General features: G+C 36.3%; 1 protein-coding gene across 5 annotated transcripts in view; it reads right to left on the bottom strand.

Moving 5' to 3' along the window:
- Positions 1-248: 248 nt before the first annotated feature.
- ANLN (anillin actin binding protein) overlaps positions 249-23,516 on the bottom strand; it is a 174,915-nt gene continuing 151,647 nt past the window's right edge. For 3 of the 5 annotated variants that reach the window (XM_027539529.1, XM_027539531.1, XM_027539526.1), the window contains 5 exons: positions 23,117-23,220; positions 13,622-13,708; positions 10,245-10,352; positions 5,436-5,608; positions 249-2,558 (listed from right to left, as the gene is read on the bottom strand). In XM_027539529.1, the coding sequence (XP_027395330.1) occupies positions 2,435-2,558; positions 5,436-5,608; positions 10,245-10,352; positions 13,622-13,708; positions 23,117-23,220 (596 nt within the window). In that variant the 3' untranslated portion in view covers positions 249-2,434. Of the gene's footprint in view, positions 2,559-5,435; positions 5,609-10,244; positions 10,353-13,621; positions 13,709-22,320; positions 22,375-23,116; positions 23,221-23,516 lie in introns of all 5 variants that reach the window. The other 2 variants (XM_027539530.1, XM_027539528.1) reach the window with 1 other exon arrangement.

Genomic DNA, 23,516 nt, shown 5'->3' with positions numbered 1-23,516 from the left:
TACCCCTGTATTGACTCTAATGTTTCAACATCTGCCCCCGCACCCCAGGCAGACGACACTGAAATTTTCAGAGCAGTATTTTCTACTGTTTGACATACTTCTAACATATGTTCCATAATCACCTTAAATTTCTTCTAAAACTGAGGTTTATATACCCCTTTAACATATACTAAAATATAATGCCTGCTAAGGAATACTCTTGGGCTTTTTTCTTAAACAGTACAGATGGAATATTTTTTAACTTTTTATTTTGTAATGGGGTATAGCTGATTAACAATGTTGTGATAGTTTCAGGTGAACAGCGAAGGAACTCAGCCGTACATACACAAGTATCCATTCCCTCCCAAACTTCCCTTCTATACAGGCTGCCACATAACATTGAGCAGAGTTCCCTGTGCTATACAGAAGGTTCTTGTTGGTTATCCATTTTAAATATAGCAGTGTGTTCATGTCCATTCCAAACTTCCTGACTATCCCTTCCTCTCATCCTGTACCCCAGCAACCATAAATTCGTTCTCAAGGTCTGTGAGTCCGTTTCTGTTTTGTAAGTAAGTTCATTTGTATCATTTCTTTGTAGATTCCACATAAAAGGGATGTCTTGCCATATTTCTCTGTCTCTGTCTGACTCACTTCATTCAGTATGACAATCTCTAGGTTGGGATGGAATATTTTTAATGAACAAAAGAAAAGAAATATGATGATGAATCAATAATATGCACAGACTCTCTCTAGGAGGACACTGCAAAACAGGCAAAAGTGGTTGTGACAAGAGGAAAAGACATACTTTTCACTTAACTTCTCTGTCTTTTGAATTTTTGAATAATGACGTATAACACTTATTCAAAAATAACACAAACCTACAAATAAATAAAAGGGAACCTGTCACCAATCCCACCAAATCTATATCCTATTTTGGCTGGTGATGTTACTTATCTACTCAGTCTCTGCTAAGCACTTGGGAATCATCCTCTGTCTCCTCAGATGTGCGTCCAAGTACCATCAAACTGACTCAGAAATGGATCCTTCACCCACCTCCTCACTCAACAGGGACTCTAAGAACACACAATGAGCTAAGCTCTGGGCTAGAGGTAAAAAGATGGTGAAATATCCTCACGAAGTCAGTACAACTCCCTGAGGGAGTCCACAGCCTAGAATGCAGAGCAGTTGTACAGCACAATTTAATAGTATTTCTTAAACAGCTAATTCCTTAAGTCATTTGCAAGTATTTATTTACGTAGGAGATAATAAAATATAGTTTTATAATATACACAAGAAAAAACACATTTGAATGAATACAAAATAAAATGACAGGAGGTGACAGAATTTAGTGTTTATAAGTGAGGCCATCAATAACTAACAATTCAAAGAAATTGAAAGTGTACTTAAAGGCGAGCCTGTGGTTTACATTTATAATCTTTTATAATTGAAAAAAAAAAGGCATTAGGCTTTTAAAGGTAATATATGACTTAACAGTTTTTCAAGTGATTTTCATAATGGGTTTCTAGACACCGTCATATATGGATGTGAAAAAAAAAAGACACGGATTTAGGCAAGCAAAGTATTAGTCCATAGCAGCTTGGTGAGGGTTACTTTTCTTACATAAAGAGTCTTCAAATTTACATTTATTCTTATTACAGGAGCAGAAAGAAGTAATTTGCCAGGTATATTTGAGGAGCCTGTAAGCTATATAGCAAAAATAGTTATTTTTAAAAGCCTGTATTCCATGGAAATGTGCATCACACAGCATCTATAGTAAGTGAGTAAATATAAACCATGTGATTAAGTCTTCTAAATAAAACATTTAACCCCCAAATCTCACACAATATCCCCCATGTCCACATGTCTTATTTGATGGCAGCCATAAGCTTCAAACTAATATGCATTTGCTATTTTTAAAAGGTTCTTACCTCCATTACTAAAAATGTTTCTGCAAAGTCCCTTAGAATTTTTTTCAGTGCTCTAGAAACAAGATATATCATGATCAGTAAATGACCACAATCTTCAGAAAAAAGTACTCAGGCTAGAGAAAGAATGGTCAAGTCGGAGGTTTCTGTCTCCAATCATGGAAGATCTTTCTACTTTGAGACCCACAGCTCTAAGGAGACAATTCAAAATTCCTTACTTTAAAACAAATGTTTTATCATGAATAATTGAATAATCAGATATCTAGGAAAATGAGGCTTTTAAATTAAAATTTAGCAAAATCAACTATAATAAATTTTTTTCTACTAATCATTTATGAATAACAGAAGTGAAATCCGGTGAAGTTTTACATACAAAAAATATAAATACTGCATAATATGTAGTGAATGAATATTGGCACATATCCTTTTGTATTTAAAGCATAAAATGCAACCAGCAAATCTGATGCTCTTAAGATACATTTATGACATACGTCAGAAAACCTCTATATGACATGGAAATGTCCCACAGTTTAAGGCTTTCCAATAGGTTTATAGCAAGCATCAGGCTGCCAGAGGCGAATATCAACGAGAACTTGATTGAGTTTTTGCATCCAGAGATCCCGTTCTTCCTTGGTATCTGCAGATAGCCAGTTCCTACAGGAACAAACAAAAAGATCAGGATCCTTTCCCCTATTCCATACCTCCAAGTACTCTTACTGTGGGGTAAAGTGAGGGGAGCCTAAACAGTAAAAGGAGTAACTCTTTATTCACTTCACTCATGTCCAACTCTGTGCGACCCCATAAACGGCAGCCCACCAGGCTCCCCTATCCCTGGGATTCTCCAGGCAAGAATACTGGAATGGGTTGCCATTTCCTTCTCCAGTGCATGAAAATGAGAAGTGAAAGTGAAGTCGTTCAGTCATGTCTGACTCTTCGAGACCCCATGGACTGTAGCCCACCAGGCTCCTCCGTCCATGGGATTTTCCAGGCAAAAGTACTGGAGTGGAGTGCCATTGCCTTCTCCTTGCCCTCTTTTAATGGATGCCAAATCAGGAATCCATAGTAAAGTGCTTCTCCAATTACAATAAAAGAAAATCATCTTGCAGATTGGTTAGCTGAGCCATAACTCACACCAATCACATTTAGAAAATGATGGAACTTCACATCAAAGACAGTAACTAATCTTGCACAGGTGATATGATTGGACAATTTGCTGGTGCCAAGACAGTCACTGAGGGTGGGTGGGTCACCTCTTAGAAGAACAAGCACACCACAGATTTGAATATGGGGACCAACCCTCTAGATCCCTGACTCAGGCTCCCCAGGAGCTCCACAGACTCACGGACTTTCACCTGGGCTTACAGATAATACTATTTTATAGTCTCCTTTTTTTTTTTTTTTTGCCCCACTGTGTTAGTAGAGTACAGTATTTACAATAAGTGATCTAAAGATCCTAAGATTTTGTCTACCCTAGTCTCTCTGTTCACACCAGGAATCTCTTCTTTACATCCATATTCAGTTAAAAGTTGAACAGCTGACAGGGCAGGTGAAGGTAGGGGAGAGGGAAATTCCCTAAGTCACAAGCCAGACCATTCTTCTAGACTACAGCCAGATGTTAGAAAGTTGTTGTATTATACTTCTACATCTTTATAATTTCTCCACATTGGTACTAGTAATGGTATAAGCATGATTAAGCCCTGAGTTGATCATCTATTAGTAAATGGAGGGAACACATTTACAATAAAGATAGCGACCATTTGTTGAGCTCATTCCGTGTGTATGACAACACGCTAAGTAGATCTACTCATTAACCTTTATTGTCACTCTGTGGAGTTTATTCTTCTCTTATGACACAGGAGATTTCAGAGAGCCAGCAAAGTTAAATACCTTGCCATAGTCACATTTGGTAAGTCACTGAGTTGGGATTTAAACCTACATCAGTCAGTCACTGAGTCGGGATTTAAATCTAGGTCTGTTGACCTCTCAGGGTTCAACTGCACAATACTGCTTTGCCATGTGATGAAGCATTTCTAGTTCAAATGTTTAATCTATATTTCAAAGTAGGCACTACTGATCAGATGATAAATACTTTGCATTGGAGGGAAATACAGCAAGGTTGGTTTGTAGAAATAAAAATGTGACACATTAAATTTAGATAAAAGGCACAGGTCAGAAAGGCCCTGGGGAGAAACAGATAAATAAGGCAAAGGAGAATGTATAACTGTAAAATGTATATACTCTGCAAAAGGTATGATCAAAAAGTGAAATAAGTTTTAAGAAGCCACAAAGCAAAGCTAAAAGACTCAGTCAGTCAAGACTGAATTGAGAATGGGCCTCTCTCAAATGCTTGGTCCACTCAAATTATGATAATGTTATAATGAGAAAAATTACATGCAAGTGAAATACAGCATAATTAGAACAATATGTGATATAACTATTTCCACCATAGGAGAAGGTCGAAGGAGAAATCTGGGAAGGTTTATGTAACAAGTAAAAGAAGATTTTATGAAAAATGTGAGTAATGTTTATAAGGGCCATGGTGGTCAGGAAGTACTTGGTGACTGAATTTTGTTTGGTTCCCTTATTGACTATGGCCACAGACAGGATAGCTACTAAAGAAAGTGACTATAAATCCAATTTGCCTCTCCTGTCCTGAATGAGGTCACTGCTGCACAGAAGACCCCCAAAGGAAAGGAGTGGATGAGCTGAATGAACTAAATTAATCTAAAAGCAATCTAGACATCAAGAATTCCCATGGAACGGGTCCCCTTTCTCTCTGTTTTAAAACAAAATGGCGGTATTGGGGCAACTTTGTTCTATTTTAATAGAGTGTCTCTTGCCTAAGCTATCTGACATTTCCACATCAGAAACTCATGGAGCCATTCTACCCATCTCCCTATCTGAAATATTCAGCCACAATCTGATTAACAGAGATTTTGTCAAATTCTAACTTTTGTCCCTAATCACAATTTTTTACATTGAAGTTGGTGTGCAAGCTTCTCTTGGGCATTCAGGCAAAAGAATCTTAGACCCTTAGCAATAAGTTTCTGCATCTTATACTTAAGTTTAGGGTTAACAAAAACTGACACTCCCAGTAGTTTATTCTATCCATCACCAACCAGAAATTTTCAGAGTAGAGTGAAGTACTTTGGGAAGGTACTTTGGTACTTTGGGAAGGGACAGGCAGGGATGTGTCAAATCTCTTTAAATAATACTTGACTTACCAATTACACATGAAATCTTCAAACTTAACACAAAGAATATTAGCTAACTGCCCCGAAAATGGCTAAACTGTAAGTATGCTGGAAAACATGATAAACTAAGACATAAGTTGAATGCTGTGTTTTTCTTAGCTATATTAATTTTGTTATTACATTCCTCTCTTACTGTTGTGTATGTGTTTTGTCTTCTCATTCTTAAAGCATACCCTCTTCAAAGACAAAGACAGTCTCTGATATTTCTCACAGTGTTAAGGACATAGTGGGCAATCAATTACTTAGTTGATAGAAACATTTATAACCCAATACATACTTGGTTACACAGAGTGTGTCCCTGCATTGGCTGACCAGCGTCTCTCGGTCATCTTCTCTTTGTGGTCGAACAGTAATTAATTCTAAAGTGTTGCGTCTTGCACAAAATTCTCTGTTGACTGGTTCTATCTGCCGACTGGTACAATTGGCCAAATTTAATCTTCCTATGGGATTCTTTAAAACAAATTTTTAAAAAATATGATTAGTAGAAAATAAATAAGACCATTTAAGTCAGCAAGCACTGAGCAGTATTCAACTTGATACCAACTTAAAATAAGAAAACCATTAATTTAGAAGTTAAAACTTAATTACACTGTATTTAGAGAAACATATTTAATATTTATGATTATTTCTTCCTGGATATAAAAATAGAAACCAAAAATGTCAACTGTTCATCTTAGCCAGCTTAAAAAACAAACCATTTGTTATGGAAAACTTAAAATAGATACAAAGTAAAAAGAACAGCATAAGAAGTTTCCATGTACCCATTAATCAGTTCTAACAAATAGAAACAAACATTCAACCCTTTTTGTCTCAAACCCTCTTACTTCTTCCCTTTCTACAAATAGAAACCTAGACATAGTATTTCATCTGTAAATATTTTTTACGTATCTCTAAAAGATCAGGCCAAAGTACTGCCTTGGATTTTTAGAAGCCATGTCATTCCTACAGTATGAGAATAAAAAAAAAAAAAAAAAAATTGCAAGACTAAATGGTGCTGAAAAATGGGAAAAGGGACAAGCATGGGCCCAAACAATGTATTTATTTATTTATTTAAATTTATTTTTGGCTGTACTGGGTTTTGGTTCCTATGCACGGGCTTTCTCTAATTGCAGCGAGCAGGGACTGCTCTCTCATTGTGGTGCCTGAGCTTCTCATTGCAGTGGTTTCTCTTGCTGCAGAGCACAAGCTCTAGGCACAGGGGCTTCAGTAGCTGCAACATGTGGGCTCAGTAACTGAGGCACATGGGCTTAGTTGCCTACAGCATATGCAGTCATCCCAGACCAAGGATTGAGCCCATGTCCCCTACATTGGCAGGCAGATTCTTAACCAGGGAAGTCCTGGGCCCAAACAATTTAGAAACTGCCAATCAAAGTGTCAAATGTATTAGTAATTAAAAAAAAAAAAATTAGAATGAAATATATCATTTTAAAACATTAGATTGACCAAGTCTGAAAAGAATAGTAATAACCAATATTGATTGGTTGGGGGTAACAAATTCTTATACACTGCTAGTGAAAGCATAAAATGATCTATTACTGGTAGATAATTTAATAACAGTGATCAAAAAACATTCTAAATGAACATATCCAGACCATACAACTTCACCTAAAAGAAATTTATCCTAAGTAAATATATAGGTACAAGAAGATGTTTATATAGGTACTGCTGTTGTTTAGTCGCTAAGTCATGTCTGACTCTTCTGTGACCCCATGGTCTATAGCCTGCCAAGGCTCCTCTGTCCATGGGATTTCCTAGGCAAGAATACTGGAGTTGCCATTTCCTTCTCCAAGGGATCTTCCTGTCTCCTGCACTGGCAGGCAAATTCTTTACCACTGAGCCATCAGGGAACTCTTATATAGGTGTAATTGCTGTTTTTTCATAACGCTGAAAAGATTGAAACAAATTAAATGACAGTAGTAGGGGACTATTTAAAACAAATAATAACATGTTTCCAGCAAGTATGGAAAACTAAGTAGTCTGAGAGTCCTCTGAAAACCCCCCAAATGCTAGATAACTGAACTTGCAAGACAGCAAAAGAAACCTTCATAGGCCAAAATCAATGAGGAAGAGTGCAGAATGGTAGGCTAGCCTGAAACCTGGCTTCCTTGGGTTCCTAGCATATCTACCAATGCTAGGAACTGGCAACCTTGACTCACAGATTATATGATATAATATGAAATGTGATATTTGCTTTAAAATACCTTAGCAAACCAATGAGAACAAAAGTGTGCTGTGGAGGATAAATGAAACAAGGAAATTAATAAGGTATTTCTCTCTTACTAATTTCTCTTTTTCTGGGTACATTTCAATTATAAAAAGTTAAATATATAGGTACATCTATTTCTGTGTGTATGTGTGTGTGTGTTTAAGTAAAAGAATAAATACACTATTGAATAAAAACACAACTTAGGAGAGTTATCTTACCAGGCTTAAAGATTTATTTTACAGCTATGGTAATTGAGAATGAGAGATACAGACCAAAGAAAACAGAATAGAAAGCCTAAATATAGACCCACATATAAAACGATACCTTGATACATGCCAGAAACAGCATGTGGATGAGTGGGGAAAGAATGGATCATCCCATGATGCTGGCACAATGGGGTTTCCAGATTGGGGGGTGGGGGAGATCAATTCCAGGTAAATTAAATGTTAAACATAAATCTTTATAATTTTTAGAAGTCATAAGGAAGTATATTCTTTATGACTATAGAGATGGTTTTCTTAACTAAGACACAAAAAAGCAAACAATAAAATAATAAACTGACAGATTTATCTTAGCATTAAAAATTCTGTTTATGAAAAGATACTATAAGGATAAATTAAAGCATATGCCAAGCAAAAGACTAGAAAAACAAGTGGCCAAAATACATAAGAAAAGATGCTTGCTCAATGCTCAGTCAAGGAAAATTAAAATAAAAACACAGTAAAATAACATTTTACACCTATCACAATCAGAGTTTAAAAGGCTGAAACAACAAATGTTGCTGGGATGTGGAACACTGACAACTCCTGGTGGGAACAGAACGTTATACAACCAATTTCAAGATTCACCAGACAAAATCTAGCTAAACTGAAGACGTATAAAACCCTACAAACCAGAGATTCTGCTACTAGACACAAAATCGAGAAAAGAGCTCTGATCCAGCTTGGTGCCCTGTGATGACCCAGATGGGTGGGATGGGGGTTAGGGGTGGAAGGGAGGTCCAAGAGGGAGGGGTGATAAGTATACATGTAGCCAATTCACTTTATTGTACAGCAGAGACTAACACAACACTGCAAAGCAATTATACGCCAATTTAAATAAAGAAAGAGCACTGGTCCATATAGTTAAGTCATAGCAGAGCTGTTTATAACAACAACAATTTGAAATAATCAAGTGCCCATAAATAAGAGAAGTGTATAAATTGATTGTGATGCATTCTTATAATGGAGTATTTCAGTACTGAGAAAGATGGGTAAAGCTCTGCAAACTAGAGCTACGTACATGCTACACACACCAGCCAACACTAACTTCACAAATCATGTTGATTCAAACATGCAAGTTGCAAAACACTATACACAGTATGATACTATTTGTAAAATGTTTCAAAATACGCAACTGCAATAATACACTGCTTATACCATATTCAAAAGCAGAGACATTACTTTGCCAACAAAGGTTCATCTAGTCAAGGCTATGGTTTTTCCAGTGGTCATGTATGGATTTGAGAGTTGGACTGTGAAGAAGGCTGAGCGCCGAAGAATTGATGCCTTTGAACTGTGGTGTTGGAGAAGACTCTTGAGAGTCCCTTGGACTGCAAGGAGGTCCAACCAGTCCATTCTGAAGGAGATCAGCCCTGGGATTTCTTTGGAAGGAATGATGCTAAAGCTGAAACTCCAGTACTTTGGCCACCTCATGCGAAGAGTTGACTCATTGGAGAAGACTCTGATGCTGGGAGGGATTGGGGGCAAAAGGAGAAGGGGACAACAGAGGATGAGATGGCTGGATGGTATCACTGACTCGATGGACGTGAGTCTGAGTGAACTCTGGGAGTTGGTGATGGACAGGGAGGCCTGGCGTGCTGTGATTCATGGGGTCGCAAAGAGTCGGACACGACTGAGCGACTGATCTGATCTGATCTGATCTATGTATATCACATATAAAAAAATTTAAAGAAATACATGGGAACAAAATAATTTTAGGATAGGGGTTATCTCTGTGAAGGAGAGAAAATTATATAAGGAGCTTCAACTGGACTGATAATACAGAGGCTGGTGGAAATTATGTTTTTTTTGAATGTTCCAAATATTTCACAATAAATCTTAAAATTTTACATGGCTACAATGTAACACATACAGTTATCTAATGTAATATCATAGATATATTTTTACCTATGTGGAAAGGTATCAGGACGTTCATTATCAAGTAAAAATCAAGTTAAAAAAGATATGATATTTTCTGTTTAAAAAGATTCATAAATGGATATATAATTATTATTATTATATAGTATACATTTTAAAAATTTAGAAGGATCTACAACCAAAATGTGAACAGTAGTTATCTTTTATAGATGAGTTTACTTTATTATTCTGCTTATTTCTATTTTCCAGTCTTTGGATAATAAATTATCACACTTGGGCAATAACATTAAATTTTTAAAAAATAAGACGTAATGTATTACATAAAATTCTATTATAAAATTTTAGAAACAAACTAAAATCACAATATTCCTATGGTGGTTTTCCATTTCTGTTTTATCCTAAATTTAGGTAAATCAACTGTTAATAAAATACAAAAGTGAATTTAACATATTTCTGACTAAAAATCAATTAAAAATATTATAAAACATTCCAGAAAAAAAAAAAAGAAAAATATATGCCTTAAGGTATTTAAAGAGTGGTCAAATCACAGGGAATGAACAAGATATAAAGTTCTAACACACACACACACACATATACACACACACTCACTATATCTTAATGGCTTAGTAAATAAACCTGAGTGCGGAATTTGGGTGGCTTATGGCCACAGGGAACACTTGCATAAAATATTACCTGAAAGTCAGTCAGGGCTTTCACCACTGACCATCAGTATTAGTATTACCTTTCGTTTCTCATCATCTGGATAAGTCCAATAAGAGATACAGTTTCCAGAAAGAACACACCATCTTCGATGCCAGGCACCAAAACCACTAACATCTTCAAATATGGTCTGAAAAAGTCAATGAAATACTGACTTTAGAAACCTGAGGATCAATTAAATGTTTCTACACATTAAACTTCAGTATGTTGACATATTTCATACTTCAAAATCAACTTGCATGATTTTCTTTTCCTTTTTTTTTAAAGTACTTAAGTTTAATTTTTTTTATTCTACTCTGTATCAAGGCCAGAAGTCTTGTTATTTCAATCTCAAGAGCAAAGTTAGTACAAATGACTCACCAGCTCCCTTTTGTGTTTACATTACAAAGGTAATAGAAAAGGAAAAATTTGATAGATAAAAATAATACCAAGTTATCATTACTCCCTACTATAATCAGAGAAAAATAACAAGAGGACAGATTTTTCATTTTTATAGCTAGGGTAACTGAAGGCCAAGGAAATTAAATGACAATATACAATCACAAAGAAGAACTGGAACCTTCTTGCTAATGCAGAATGTACTTTTCTTGCCGCTCATCAGTACTGGCAGAGCTAGACAAGCACCATTTTAGAATCACTTAGAGTTTCACTGGTTGGTAGTCTCCTTCGATTCAGCTGCCCCTGGCACATCAGGAAAGAAAACTGCACCAAGTAACTTTAATTTCAATTACTACCTCTATTTTTAAACAGAGGTTAGAAGTAATTAAAAGGCACAATTTAGAGAGGGGACAGAAGTTATCTGTGGGAGTCCTGAGCAATTTTTTTTTTTTTTTACCACATTTCTATAAGTGTGGATGCAATAAGAGTGGGCTCTAGGATTCAAGACAGAGTTAACCTGAAAAGATATAACTCTAAACTACTTAAGAGCCCAGCTCAAAAGTTAAACAGGTCAGACCTTATAGGCAAAAGAACCAGTTGGCATAAGAGTCTATCAGATGCTAAAGGTATCTAAAGCAAGATGTGGAAATATTATATTTACATTAAAGGAAAAGATCAGTAAGCGTACACTATGTTCAAGTCTGATATTTACAAAAACACTCTTCCAAGAATATCTAGTGCCATCTGCTGGATTTACATGTGTAAAAGCTACGAAGTCTGATTTACAGTCATCTTGGCAGCTTGGACTTCCTGTACAGTCTAGCTCTTCCTTCCATACCCTATGTCAGCAACTACAAATTGGTTTGTGATATCTGTCATACAGTTCAAACTCTTGCTTCACAAAGAAAACCAAAGCTATTAGATCTTCTCTACATCTTGTACCACACCCACAATCTTCTGTATATTCTACACACATACTTTTCTCCTCTGATAATGGAAAAAGTGTAATTCTGTACAAGATCATGAACCGTGGCTTGGATCTTCTTTGCTCTCACTCTCATGACTTTGTTCCATGTGTTATTCCTTAACCCTAGTGCAAGTTCCCCATTGCCTCTATCTTCACCCTCTTTGGCCCTATTGGAAGCCACCCATTTGAATTTACAGACACTCAAGTCTCTTCAGTCCTAATAAAATGTGAACAAAATCCTTCTTTCACCCTACATACCTCTGCAAGTACCACATTCTTTTTACCCCACTGCAGCCAAACTTTGTTTCAAAGAGTTTCTACACTCTCATTCTTCATCTTCCACACCCTTTATAACACATTTGCAATCTCGCTCCTGCTCCTGGCAAGACCAGAATGACCATCTCATAAATAAGTCCTACAGTCTCCAATAAATCCTTATCTAACTTGATCACTCCTTCTTCCAGACTCTCTTCCCCTGGCAACCATGATACTAAATTATCCCTTGCCCGCCCTGTAGTCTTCTCTTCTTAGGTCTGTGGCTTAAATGTCAGTGTTCTCCTGGTTATTCAAGTCTGCCTGCACTTTGAATACTACCACTCTGCTGCAGATTTCCAAACCTTCATCTCATCTAAAATGTCTATCTTGAGTACCAAACTCAAACCTCTGAAACATGTCTCTAGGAATTTAAACTTCAAGTCGTTTAAAACTTAAACCATTAAAACTTTCTCCCTTGGGTGGGGATTGACTGACAAGGGACATGAGGGAACTTTCTGGGGCAGTATTTTGTACTTAATAGAAATCTGGGTTACATAGATGTATGCCTGTATAAAAACTCAGGGGATGGATACTGAGGATTCAGGGGAACATGCTAATGTCCACGATATATTTTGAAATTCTGCCCCACAAATATATTTTCAGGATTCGCTAGAAGGATAGCTCGGTAGTAGGTACATGATAAAGCAAGGACAGTAAAAAATGTTAACAGCAAAACCTAGATGCTGGGTATGCGGGCATTCAAATTCTAACAACATTGTTGTATGTTTGCAATTTTCCACAATTAAATTTGGGGAAAAAACACTTTCCATCACAAACACAAACACTTGCTCCTTCCCCAGGGTCCCTAATCTCAGTATAGTCACCCAACAAATTGTGCAAGGCAGGGATCTGGGTGACATTCTTAATTCTGCTTCTCCACCCCTACAAACAAACCACTAAGGTCTGCCCTTCCTCCTCCATCCCTCCACGATGAGTCCTTCACTCCACCCAGATTGTCAGCCACCATCCCCTCTCTCAAGGAGTAATTCAGTCTCCTCGCTAGTCTTCTTCAGGTCCTCACTCCCCTGTCTACTTCCACACAGCAGTCAGAACGACCTTCCTAAACTCCCAATTTGATGTCAGTCCTCTGCTTAAAACTGTATAAGAGCACCCCACTGGCTTCATGCTAAAGTCATTAAAACGCTTTCAGACACTTGGTCTCATTTCTCCTAAATACACTTTCCCCCGCCCCAATCAGTTGCCTCACTGCCCTTCCTCCGCACACACATTCTGACTCTAAATGCATTACTCTAAATACCTGCCTCTATCTAGATGTGTCATGTATTTCTCTGGTGGGGGCGAGAGAGGGAAGGGGCCTCTAGCCCACGGTACGTGCTTTTCCTTCATCTGGAGCACATCTCCCTCCTCTCTTCCCCTGGCTGACTTGTTCAGCTGCCAGTTTACAAGTTACTTCCAATAGCTTCCAGTAAGCCCTCCCACACATACCTAAGACGTGGTGTCCTGCCAGTCTACATCCATGCTCTCCACGCTTTCTCCCATTACAGTACTGCATTGTATTTCTCCCTATTAAACTACAAATTTCTGAGTGGAGGGACTATTTTTTGCAGCCCATTACATTCCAACACCAGCACAGTGACAGGCATAGCGGGGTCATGCAACAGACCTTTACTGAACCAGTTAATTGCTTAGTCACACAGACTTTCATTCCTATGGGAAACCAAGTCTATACTTCAAAAGATGGAAAAAAATATAAATATAGATCCAGTGATGTTACTTACTAGAAAACCTCTTTCTTCCACACTTGAATTCACCTGACACTTTATTTTTAAATAAATATGACCTTCCAAAGGAGATAAAAAGGGCACCTGTGAGGAAAGAGAGCAAATTATTTGTAAAAGTTTTCTTGATAAAACATGTTTAAATCATGAATAGCATGAATAAAGAATATTATGCCTTGAAAACATGGTATTTTCTAAAGCTGGAATATAAAGTAGGTGGCCAAAAAGCCACTGGTTTCTTAGCAACAAATGCTTCTGAAGAATAAATTCATTCAATATAGAGCCCGATTAAAAACAGAACCCTAAGTCCCAAGTTAATGTGATAAAGAAAACAGATTTAAGAAGACAATACATGTGTTTATCCATTCTCTATCAACAGAACATACTTGATAGAAAATGGTATAAACCAATTGGCTTTTTTAAACAGTATAATATTATTCAGCAACAAAGAACAGTGAACTACAGAATGGAAAAGTTAATCCTCAAATTCATATGTAATTGCAAGAGGCCCCAAATAACCAAAACAATCTTCAAAGTCGTACTTTTCAATTTCAAATCCAAAGCTACAGTAATCAGAACAGTGTAATACTGGAATAAGGATAGACATACAGACCATAGGAATAGAACTGAGAGTCTAGAAATAAACCCACACATTGATAAACCCAGATTGATTTTCAACAAGGGTACCAAAACCATTCAATGAGGAAAGAGCAGTATTTTCAACAAATGGTGCTGGGGAAACTGGACAGCCACATGCAAAAGAGTGAGGTCGGATCCCTACCTCATGTCACATACAAAAATTAACTCAAAATGGATCAATGACCTAAATATAGGGGTAAAAAACCATACAATTCTTAGAAGAAAAATAGATGAGTAAAACTTCAGTGATTGTGGACTTGGCAGTGGTTCTCAAATATAATACCAAAAGTATGACCAACAAAAGAAAAAATAGACAAACTTCATCAAAATGAAAATCTTTTCAGTATGAGGGTTCCTCAAAATACTAAAAACAGAACTATCATAAAATAAATCAACCCCACTTCTCAGAATTTATCCAAAAGAATCAAAATACAAATTGCCAACAAACACATGAAAAAAATGTTCAACATCAATCATCATTAGGTAAGAAGGGAGGCTCAAGAGGAAGGTGATATATGTACACTTATAACCAATTCAGGTTGTTGTACAACAGAAACCAACACAATATCGTAAAGCAATCTTCCTCCAAATAAAATTTTCTTTAAAATAGTCATTAGGTAATAATTGTTAGCTTGATGATAATGGTGAGGATAAGGATGAATATTTTAATGGAAATCTCACGTTGCCATCGTGTCCAGAACCATTTAGTGAGGAATGAGTAAAAAGGAATCTGATTCTTTCATTGGAATCACATTGCTTTGAACCAAAATAAACATAAGCTAAATTACAAAACCAACAAGTTATTGAAAACAGAATTTTGTATTGCTTATTTTAAAGTTGAATCATTCTATACCCATAAAGTTTTTTCTTATTTTTTAGAAACAAATATGGTTCCAACATTTATAATCCTAAAACTCATGCTACAGCTTTAACCATGCTGTGGTTGAACTGCATCCCCTCTCCATCCATCCCTTACCAAAATCACATGTTGAAGTTCTGACTCCCAATACCACAAAATGTGACTATATTTGGAGATAGGGACTTTAAAGAGGTCACCAAGGTTAAATTAGTTCATCAGGAGGGACTCTAATCCAATATGATTGTGTCCTTATAAATAGAGGAAGATTTAGACACACAGAGAAAAGACCATGTGAAAGACACCTAAGACAGCTATCTACAAGCTAAGAAGAGAGGGTTTCAGAAGAACCCACCCACTTCAAAGCCTAGATTTTGGACTTCTAGTCTGCAGAACTGTAAAAAATAAACTGCTTCTTAAGCAAAAAAATAAAACAGAAGAGTTGACCCCAAGTAACAAAACCCCGTTTCAGCTCCACTACTGATTACACTAAGAGACGAAAGGGTATTATCACCACCTACTTCAGACTCTACTGCTTTTTAATAATATTAACATCTAGCCTCCAGTTTAAAAGTCTTACAAGTCATGAAAAAGCAGGAAAAGGTGGCCTTTAATAAAAAGAAAACAAATCCTGTCAATAGCAGGTCCACAGATGATCTAGTTGTTAGAATGATAAGACAAGGACATTTATATTTTGTTATGGAATTTAGAGGAAAAGAAGGACAAAAATGGGTGAGAAAAGGGAGAATTTCGACAGAGAAATGGAAACTCTAAAGAATATATATATAAAAAAATCCCAATGGGAATTTTAGAATAAGAAAAAAGTTGAAATTGAATAGACTTTCACTGGATAGGCTTTACAGGAAACTGGGCACATTAGAAAAAAAGACATGAACTCAAAGACTGGTAAACAGAAATGACCCAAAATGAAACACAAAAGAAAAAACAAATTAAAAACAAACAAAAAAAGCGGGCTATAGATCTGTAGGAACATAATCAAGAGTCCAACATACAATTCAACTGGAGTCCTAGAAAGAATAAAAAACAAGGCAGAAGAAATATTTGATGAGATAATGGCTAAGCATTTGCCAAAACTTATAAAACATGAACTAGAAAGAGCTCCATAAAGTTCATTAACTTAGGATGAAAAAGAAATGACCCAGCATGACAAAGAAAACCACACCTAGGCAGATTAGGGTCAAAGTGTCTCAAATTTTAAAAATTTTAAATATTAACAGTGGAAAAGGGGAATTCCCTAGCAGTCCAGTGGTTAGGACTTGGTGCTTTCACTGCTGGGAACCCAGGTTTGATCCCTGGTCAAGAAACTAAGATCCCACAATCTGCACTGGCACAGACAAAAAAATTAAAACAGGACTTTCTTGGTTGTCCAGTGATTAAGAATTTGCCTGCCAATGCAGGGGACAGGGATTCAGTCCCGTTGGGGAAGATTCCACGTGCCTCAGGGCAACTAAGCCTATAAGCCGCAACTACAGAGCCCATGTGCCATAACTACTAAAGCCCACACAGCTACAGCCCATGCTCCGTAACAAGAGAAGCCACGCAACGAGAAGCCTACACACTGCAATGAAGAGTATCCCCTGCTTGCCGCACCTAGAGAAAGCCTGCGAGCAGCAGTGGAGACACACCAGAGCCAAATAAATAAAAATAAAGATAATAGAAATTTTAAAAAACAGAAAAGATAAGACTGATGGCTGACTGATGATCAGAAACAAAGTCAGAAAACAATAAAATGGCAACTTTAAAAGAATGGGTGAAAGGAAAAAACCTGTCAGTCTAGCAGTCCTTCAGAAATGAAGACAATGTAAAGAAAGACATTTTTAGATAAACAAAAGTTAGAGAATTCATTTCCAGCAGACTTATGCTACAATGAAATTAAAAAACAAAAAAACTTCTTCCTAAGAAGGCAATAATCCCACATGGAAGTCTGACTCTACGAAATGAATGAAGAACATAACAACTGGTAAATACAAAGGACAATACTTTTAAATTTCCTTTAAAAATTGATTGAAAAAATAACAGTGCATTGGGGTGTATAACAAGGGTAGAAGTAAAATATAATGGAATGGACAAATGCAAGGTTCTAACACTTGCAAGGTACATAAAGTGTAATTGTATTTCAAGGTAGACTGTAGTGACAGTAATAGGCTAAAGATGCATATTGTAATTCTCAGTAATAACTGAAAAACAATACAGGGAGGTACAGCTAAAAAGCCAACAGAAAAGAAAAATGATTACCAAAATACTCAGAAGCAGTCAAGAGAGGAAAAACAAATGAACAAAGAACAGTTGCTACAGAGCAAAAAAGCAAGAGTATGTTTCAATACTTTAGTTACAAAAACAGGCTGCTGAACTTTAGTTAATAATATATCAATATCAGTTCATTAATTGTGACAAAAGTAACTTCTGTCAAAAAAAAAAAAAAAGGCCAAGGGCCAGATTTAGCCTGTAGTGTAAGTATGCCTGCTTTGTAATAGACTAAACCCAACCTGGGCATGGAACAACAGACTGGTTCCAAATAGGAAAAGGAATACGCCAAGGCTGTATATTGTCACCCTGCTAATTTAACTTATATGCACAGTACATCATGAGAAACGCTGGGCTGGAAGAAGCACAAGCTGGAATCAAGATTGCCAGGAGAAATACCAATCACCTCAGATATGCAGATGACACCACCCTTATGGCAGAAAGTGAAGAGGAACTCAAAAGCCTCTTGATGAAAGTGAAAAAGGAGAATGAAAAAGTTGGCTTAAAGCTCAACATTCAGAAAACGAAGATCATGGCATCCGGTCCCATCACTTCATGGGAAATAGATGGGGAAACAGTGGAAACAGTGTCAGACTTTATTTTGGGGGGCTCCAAAATCACTGCAGATGGTGACTGCAGCCATGAAATTAAAAGACGCTTACTCCTTGGAAGAAAAGTTATGACCAACCTAGATAGCATATTCAAAAGCAGAGACATTACTTTGCCAACAAAGGTCCGTCTAGTCAAGGCTATGGTTTTTCCAGTGGTCATGTATGGATGTGAGAGTTGGACTGTGAAAAAAGCTGAGCACTGAAGAATTGATGCTTTTGAACTGTGGTGTTGGAGAAGACTCTTGAGAGTCCCTTGGACTGCAAGGAGATCCAACCAGTCCATTCTGAAGGAGATCAGCCCTGGGATTTCTTTGGAAGGAATAATGCTAAAGCTGAAACTCCAGTACTTTGGCCACCTCATGTGAAGAGTTGCCTCATTGGAAAAGACTCTGATGCTGGGAGGGGTTGGGGGCAGGAGGAGAAGGGGACGACAGAGGATGAGATGGCTGGATGGCATCACCGACTCGATGGACGTGAGTCTGGGTGAACTCCGGGAGTTGGTGATGGACAGGGAGGCCTGGCATGCTGCGATTCATGGGGTCGCAAAGAGTCGGACATGACTGAGCAACTGAACTGAACTGAACCCTGTCAGTACTGCATTAAATATAAATGTATCAAACACTCTAATGAAAAGACAAAAAATTGTTTAACAGTAACAAAACATGACCATAAAATATGCTTATGAGACATAAATTTGACATATATGAAAACAGACAAGTTAGGAATAAAGAATGGAAAAAGAGGGGATTCCCCAGTGGTCCAGGGGTTAGGCTCCGCCCTTCCACTGCAGGGGGCACGGGTTTGACCCCTGGTTGGGGAACTAAGACCCCACATGCCACATGGCATGTCCAGGAAAAATTAAAAAGAATGGAAAAAGATATACCATACAAACATTAATCATAAGAAAGCTGACGTAATTCTATTAATAACAAACAAAATAGACCTTAAAGATGACTACCAGAAAGATAAAGTGTTAACAATTCATCAAGAAGATCTTAAGTATCTATGTACCCAATAGCATAGCTTTAAAATACATGGAGCATAAATTGACAGACAAAACTAAGTGCCTAAATTGAGACTCTGTTGCTTTTACTGCTTGGAAGTTTGAGGGATTGGTATTTTCTTCCAAATAAAATCACGCTTTCTATCTTGTATGAAAATATTCACATAAATATTTTAAATAAATCATTCTCACCAGTATATTAATATTTAGCAAAGAGACCTCAGGCCAAAAGTATCTTTTAAATAATAAAAGAGCTTAAGTATGTGTGATAATATAAAATAATTATGAATTTAAAGATTACAAATATAAGAAAAATTCAGTTGGAGAAATATTTAAAGTGATATTGACTTCTGGGTCAAGATAGAAAGGGGAATGATTAACTCTGTCATTCCTGCTGCCCAGTGAAAAAGAAGGACACTCTGGTTTGAATAATCATAGTTCAGTCTAAATTTGAAAGTTTTAACTGGAAGGTTAGTTTATAAAAATTTACTCCTCCACCCTAATAAAGATAAAAAGGGAGAATTCTTGACCAAAAAGTATAATTTCAACAGACTAATTTCATAAAATAAACTTTCAACTTTCTGAACTTCAAAGGCATCTATAATGTAATTCTACAATGCTAATCAGGGTCAAGACGTCATATGCCTCATTAACTGCATTAGTTATAAATTTCCTTACCATTTTCTTTTCCATATTGTCAGTGTTAAGCTCTTAGCCTCTCAATGCTAATTAAGAGAATTCTACCATTTAGCCAAGAGAGTGCTCCTGTAAAAAGAATCTCAGAAAGATGAGAAGAAAATGTGAAAAGCTGGGAAAAGTAGACAATATTCTTGGTGAGAAGCTTGTCCTGAAGTGAACTGAGAATATTCACAGACGTCAATGTTACTACGCCCTATCAAGTGTGGAGAAGTGAAAATGTGTGATCGTATTCTGTTTTCTGTTTAATAAAAAGTGTCTTTTAAAATTATCAGCACCTCAAGGATTATTATTAACAGGTGTAAAATGTACTCTATAATCAGGGTTACTTTGTAATTTCTTATACACCAAGATACTTCTGAGTGAGAATAATTATACCTGTTAATAATCACACCAGGCCAACAGGTATAAACCAGGATAGCTTTGGACACACCAGAATACCTAATCATTCTTCCTACAACTTCAAAATTCTACAATGCTAGTCAGTTGTTCTACTTTACAGTTTTTTGTCCTAATACTATTTAAACTGACATCTCTTTTTCCTGGAAGGTACATATATCTACGAGATTTCTTTAAGTCAGAAGATGAATTGTGGGATATCCTTCTCCCTTTATCCATAAAAGTACAGTAAAACCTATGACTATTCTGGATTCTCTATTCAAAGAAAGGATCTGAAAGTGTGATTCATTGAGATTCATAATTTAAATTCCAGAATGCCAGTCTCTACATCAGATATCTATAACCTTAAAAAAGAAAAGTGAAGTTGCTCAGTCGTGTCCGACTCTTTGCAACCCCATGGACTGTAGACCACCAGGCTCCCCCATCCATGGGATTTTCTAGGCAAGAATACTTGAATGGGTTGCCGTTTCCTTCTCCAGGACATCTTCCTCACCCAGGGATCAAACCTGGGTCTCTCACGTTACAGGCAGATGCTTTACCGACTGAATTCCCTGAATACCGACAGGGAATTCATTATTAGTACTATCCTATATCTGTAGAGTCAACAGTCTGACTAACCTCAAAAGAAATTGCATTCTGAAGGGGATCTCAGAGACAATGCTGTGACTTATCATTACTGGTCAAGACACAGTAAAATAAGCAAACGCTGCCTTGCACTGATGGTCTCTGGGCGCACACAGGAGACTTGTTTACTCTCTCAAATTTAATCAAATAGGTTATTATGTGTGTACAGAAGGTCATCCATTTTCCCCACCAATTTAAAGAACATCTAAACTTAACTATCTCATTCTCCTACATCAACTATAAGATATTAGAACAAATATTTCCTCCCCCTGCTATTCAAAAAAGCATACTTGTGACAAATTTTACATCTATATTGTATTTGACTCAGGAAGAGACTTTACAGTACTGAACACAAACCAATTAAATTGAGTGATTTTATACTCAGGTAGGATACTTTAGCTATAATTACAAAAAAAATCATTAAGAGAATGAACATATCACAATTTATTTTTAATCTGTGTGACACTAAAATGGCAGTGAACAAATTTTTTAGAGAGCAGTCTATATTTAACATGTCATTGAAATCTTTTTCATTTTAGAGATTAATGAAACTGTACATACATAGAAATTGGCTATATGACAACACTGAGTAAGGAATACAGTTCACAGAACTCCAGTTCTTATGTTTCCCTAATTTGCAAATATTGTTTGAAGAACTTTAAATAAAATAAAAAACACTATCCAGTATTTTGCAAATTAGCATTTCTATGCTGCTGCTGCTAAGTCGCTTCAGTCGTGTCCGACTGTGTGCGACCCCATAGACGGCAGCCCACCAGGCTTCCCCGTCCCTGGGATTCTCCAGGCAAGAACACTAGAGTGGGTTGCCATTTCCTTCTCCAATGCATGAAAGTGGAAAGTGAAAGTGAAGTCGCTCAGTCGTGTCTGACTCTAGCGACCCCATGGACTGCAGCCTACCAGGCTCCTCCATCCATGGGATTTTCTAGGCAAAAGTACTGGAGTGGGGTGCCATTGCCTTCTCCGAGCATTTCTATATACACCCACAAAATGCTTGTGATTGATCTTCACAGGGATATTAAAAGTTCTAAAAAAAAAAAAACTTCTAAAATATATGATTATATTTAGTATAATTTTAGCATTAAATGATTTTTAATTTTAAAGTTAATAAACAGCATCACCTACATAGCAACATACCTATTAGCCAATTAAGACCATAAAAATTTTCTACTTTTACTTAAAACATCACTGATAGGTCTTTCAATAGGTAGGAAGTCAACAATATTGAGTAAATTTTAATTTTAGGATAGTTATTAAATTTGGCATTTTGGTACCCAGAAAATCAATGTTGAAGTGACCGCAGAATCTTAAAGAATAGTAACATGAAAAAAAAGAATACAGGATAAAAGCCCAAATACCAAACATACATTGAAAAAAAAACTAGAGAACTTTTAAAGAAAGCCTTAAAGAATTATGAGAGTAAAGAAAAAGATGCCCAATGGTCTAAATAAAGCCTAATTTACATAATGTCCTTAATTATTCAAAATAACCAAGAAGACATGAGAGTGGTTAGTAAAACAAAAACATAAGGGCCAAAAATTAAGGACCAATTTTTAAGCTCATTAGTTTTAAGCAAAGAAAATGTGGCAACCTTTTCCTGGAACATATAGCCCAGTAGCTCTCGCTCTTTTACATCATAATTTATCTAAAACAAACAAAATAAAAGACAAAGAGAAAAAAGACCCAGAATCACTCAATTTGTTAATCTAGCTGAATTATTAAATTAAAAGTTATGTGGATTTGTTTTTAAACATCTCTATATTCTGACCACAGAAATTTCTTATAGTATTTTTAAATAGTCTGTATTATACAGCAGGAGCCAACCCTAGGACTGAAGTTTGCCTCTACTTCTTCTACCACTTAAAATGGTCTTGTTTGCTATTAAAAGTTTAGTCCTTATAGTGTGGTAAAAAGCGCTCAATAGTGATATTACAAAGATTTAAACTATGAAGGCTTAAACTTGGAGAGTAAAGTATGGGAAAGAAATCCCTTAGATTCATAAGTACTTTTCCAAGAAATTAACCTATCTTTCCCTATTTTGTAAAACTAAATCTAAAAAATGTTAATCATGTCAAAATATTGGTTTTAAATGAGCAAGATACTGTTTTAAAACTGTAAGCTTAACATCTATATGCAAGCAGCAATACTTTCTTAGTCAGAATTGACATTTAGAATAAACCAATATATACTGCTTTGAAGACTTAACTATTAAGATAAAGGGAGAAATACTTCCAACATCAAAAAACGTATCATGCATATAAACCTATATCCAATTAACATACACAATTCTAAGAGCATATACATTCAGCCAAAGATTTCAAATACTTGAAATGGGACATTTCCATTGACCTAACTTTTCTGTAAATAAATAAATAAATTTGGATTACCCTGTCCAGAGCAAATTTTGTGTTTCCTACTGAAGATAATGACAGAGTGTAAGATCCAACAAGGGCAAAGTTGCTGGTCCGCACAGCATTAAGACTGGCCATAACTAAAGAAAAACGAAACGAAGTTTAGTTCAGAGTGACTTTGGTACATATAAAATAACAATTGCTCACCCCACCCTAACAGAATGAAATTAAACTGCCACAGGAAAAAAAAAAAAAAAATTGCTTCATTTTCCTTTATTTCTAATATGGGGGGGCAAGGCAGGGGGACTAAAACATTAACATGTTTCCTAATGAAAGTAAACTGCTAAGTATTTATATTTAACTTAAATGAGGTACAAGCACTCCTTAACATTTGAGGCAGATGTTTTTAAAGATACAGAACCTAAAAATACGTGCG

Source organism: Bos indicus x Bos taurus, chromosome 4 (genome assembly GCF_003369695.1).
Source record: "Bos indicus x Bos taurus breed Angus x Brahman F1 hybrid chromosome 4, Bos_hybrid_MaternalHap_v2.0, whole genome shotgun sequence".
Taxonomy (NCBI): domain Eukaryota; kingdom Metazoa; phylum Chordata; class Mammalia; order Artiodactyla; family Bovidae; genus Bos; species Bos indicus x Bos taurus.
Note: the sequence above shows the minus strand (reverse complement) of the source record. Positions and strands in the feature narration are given on the sequence as shown.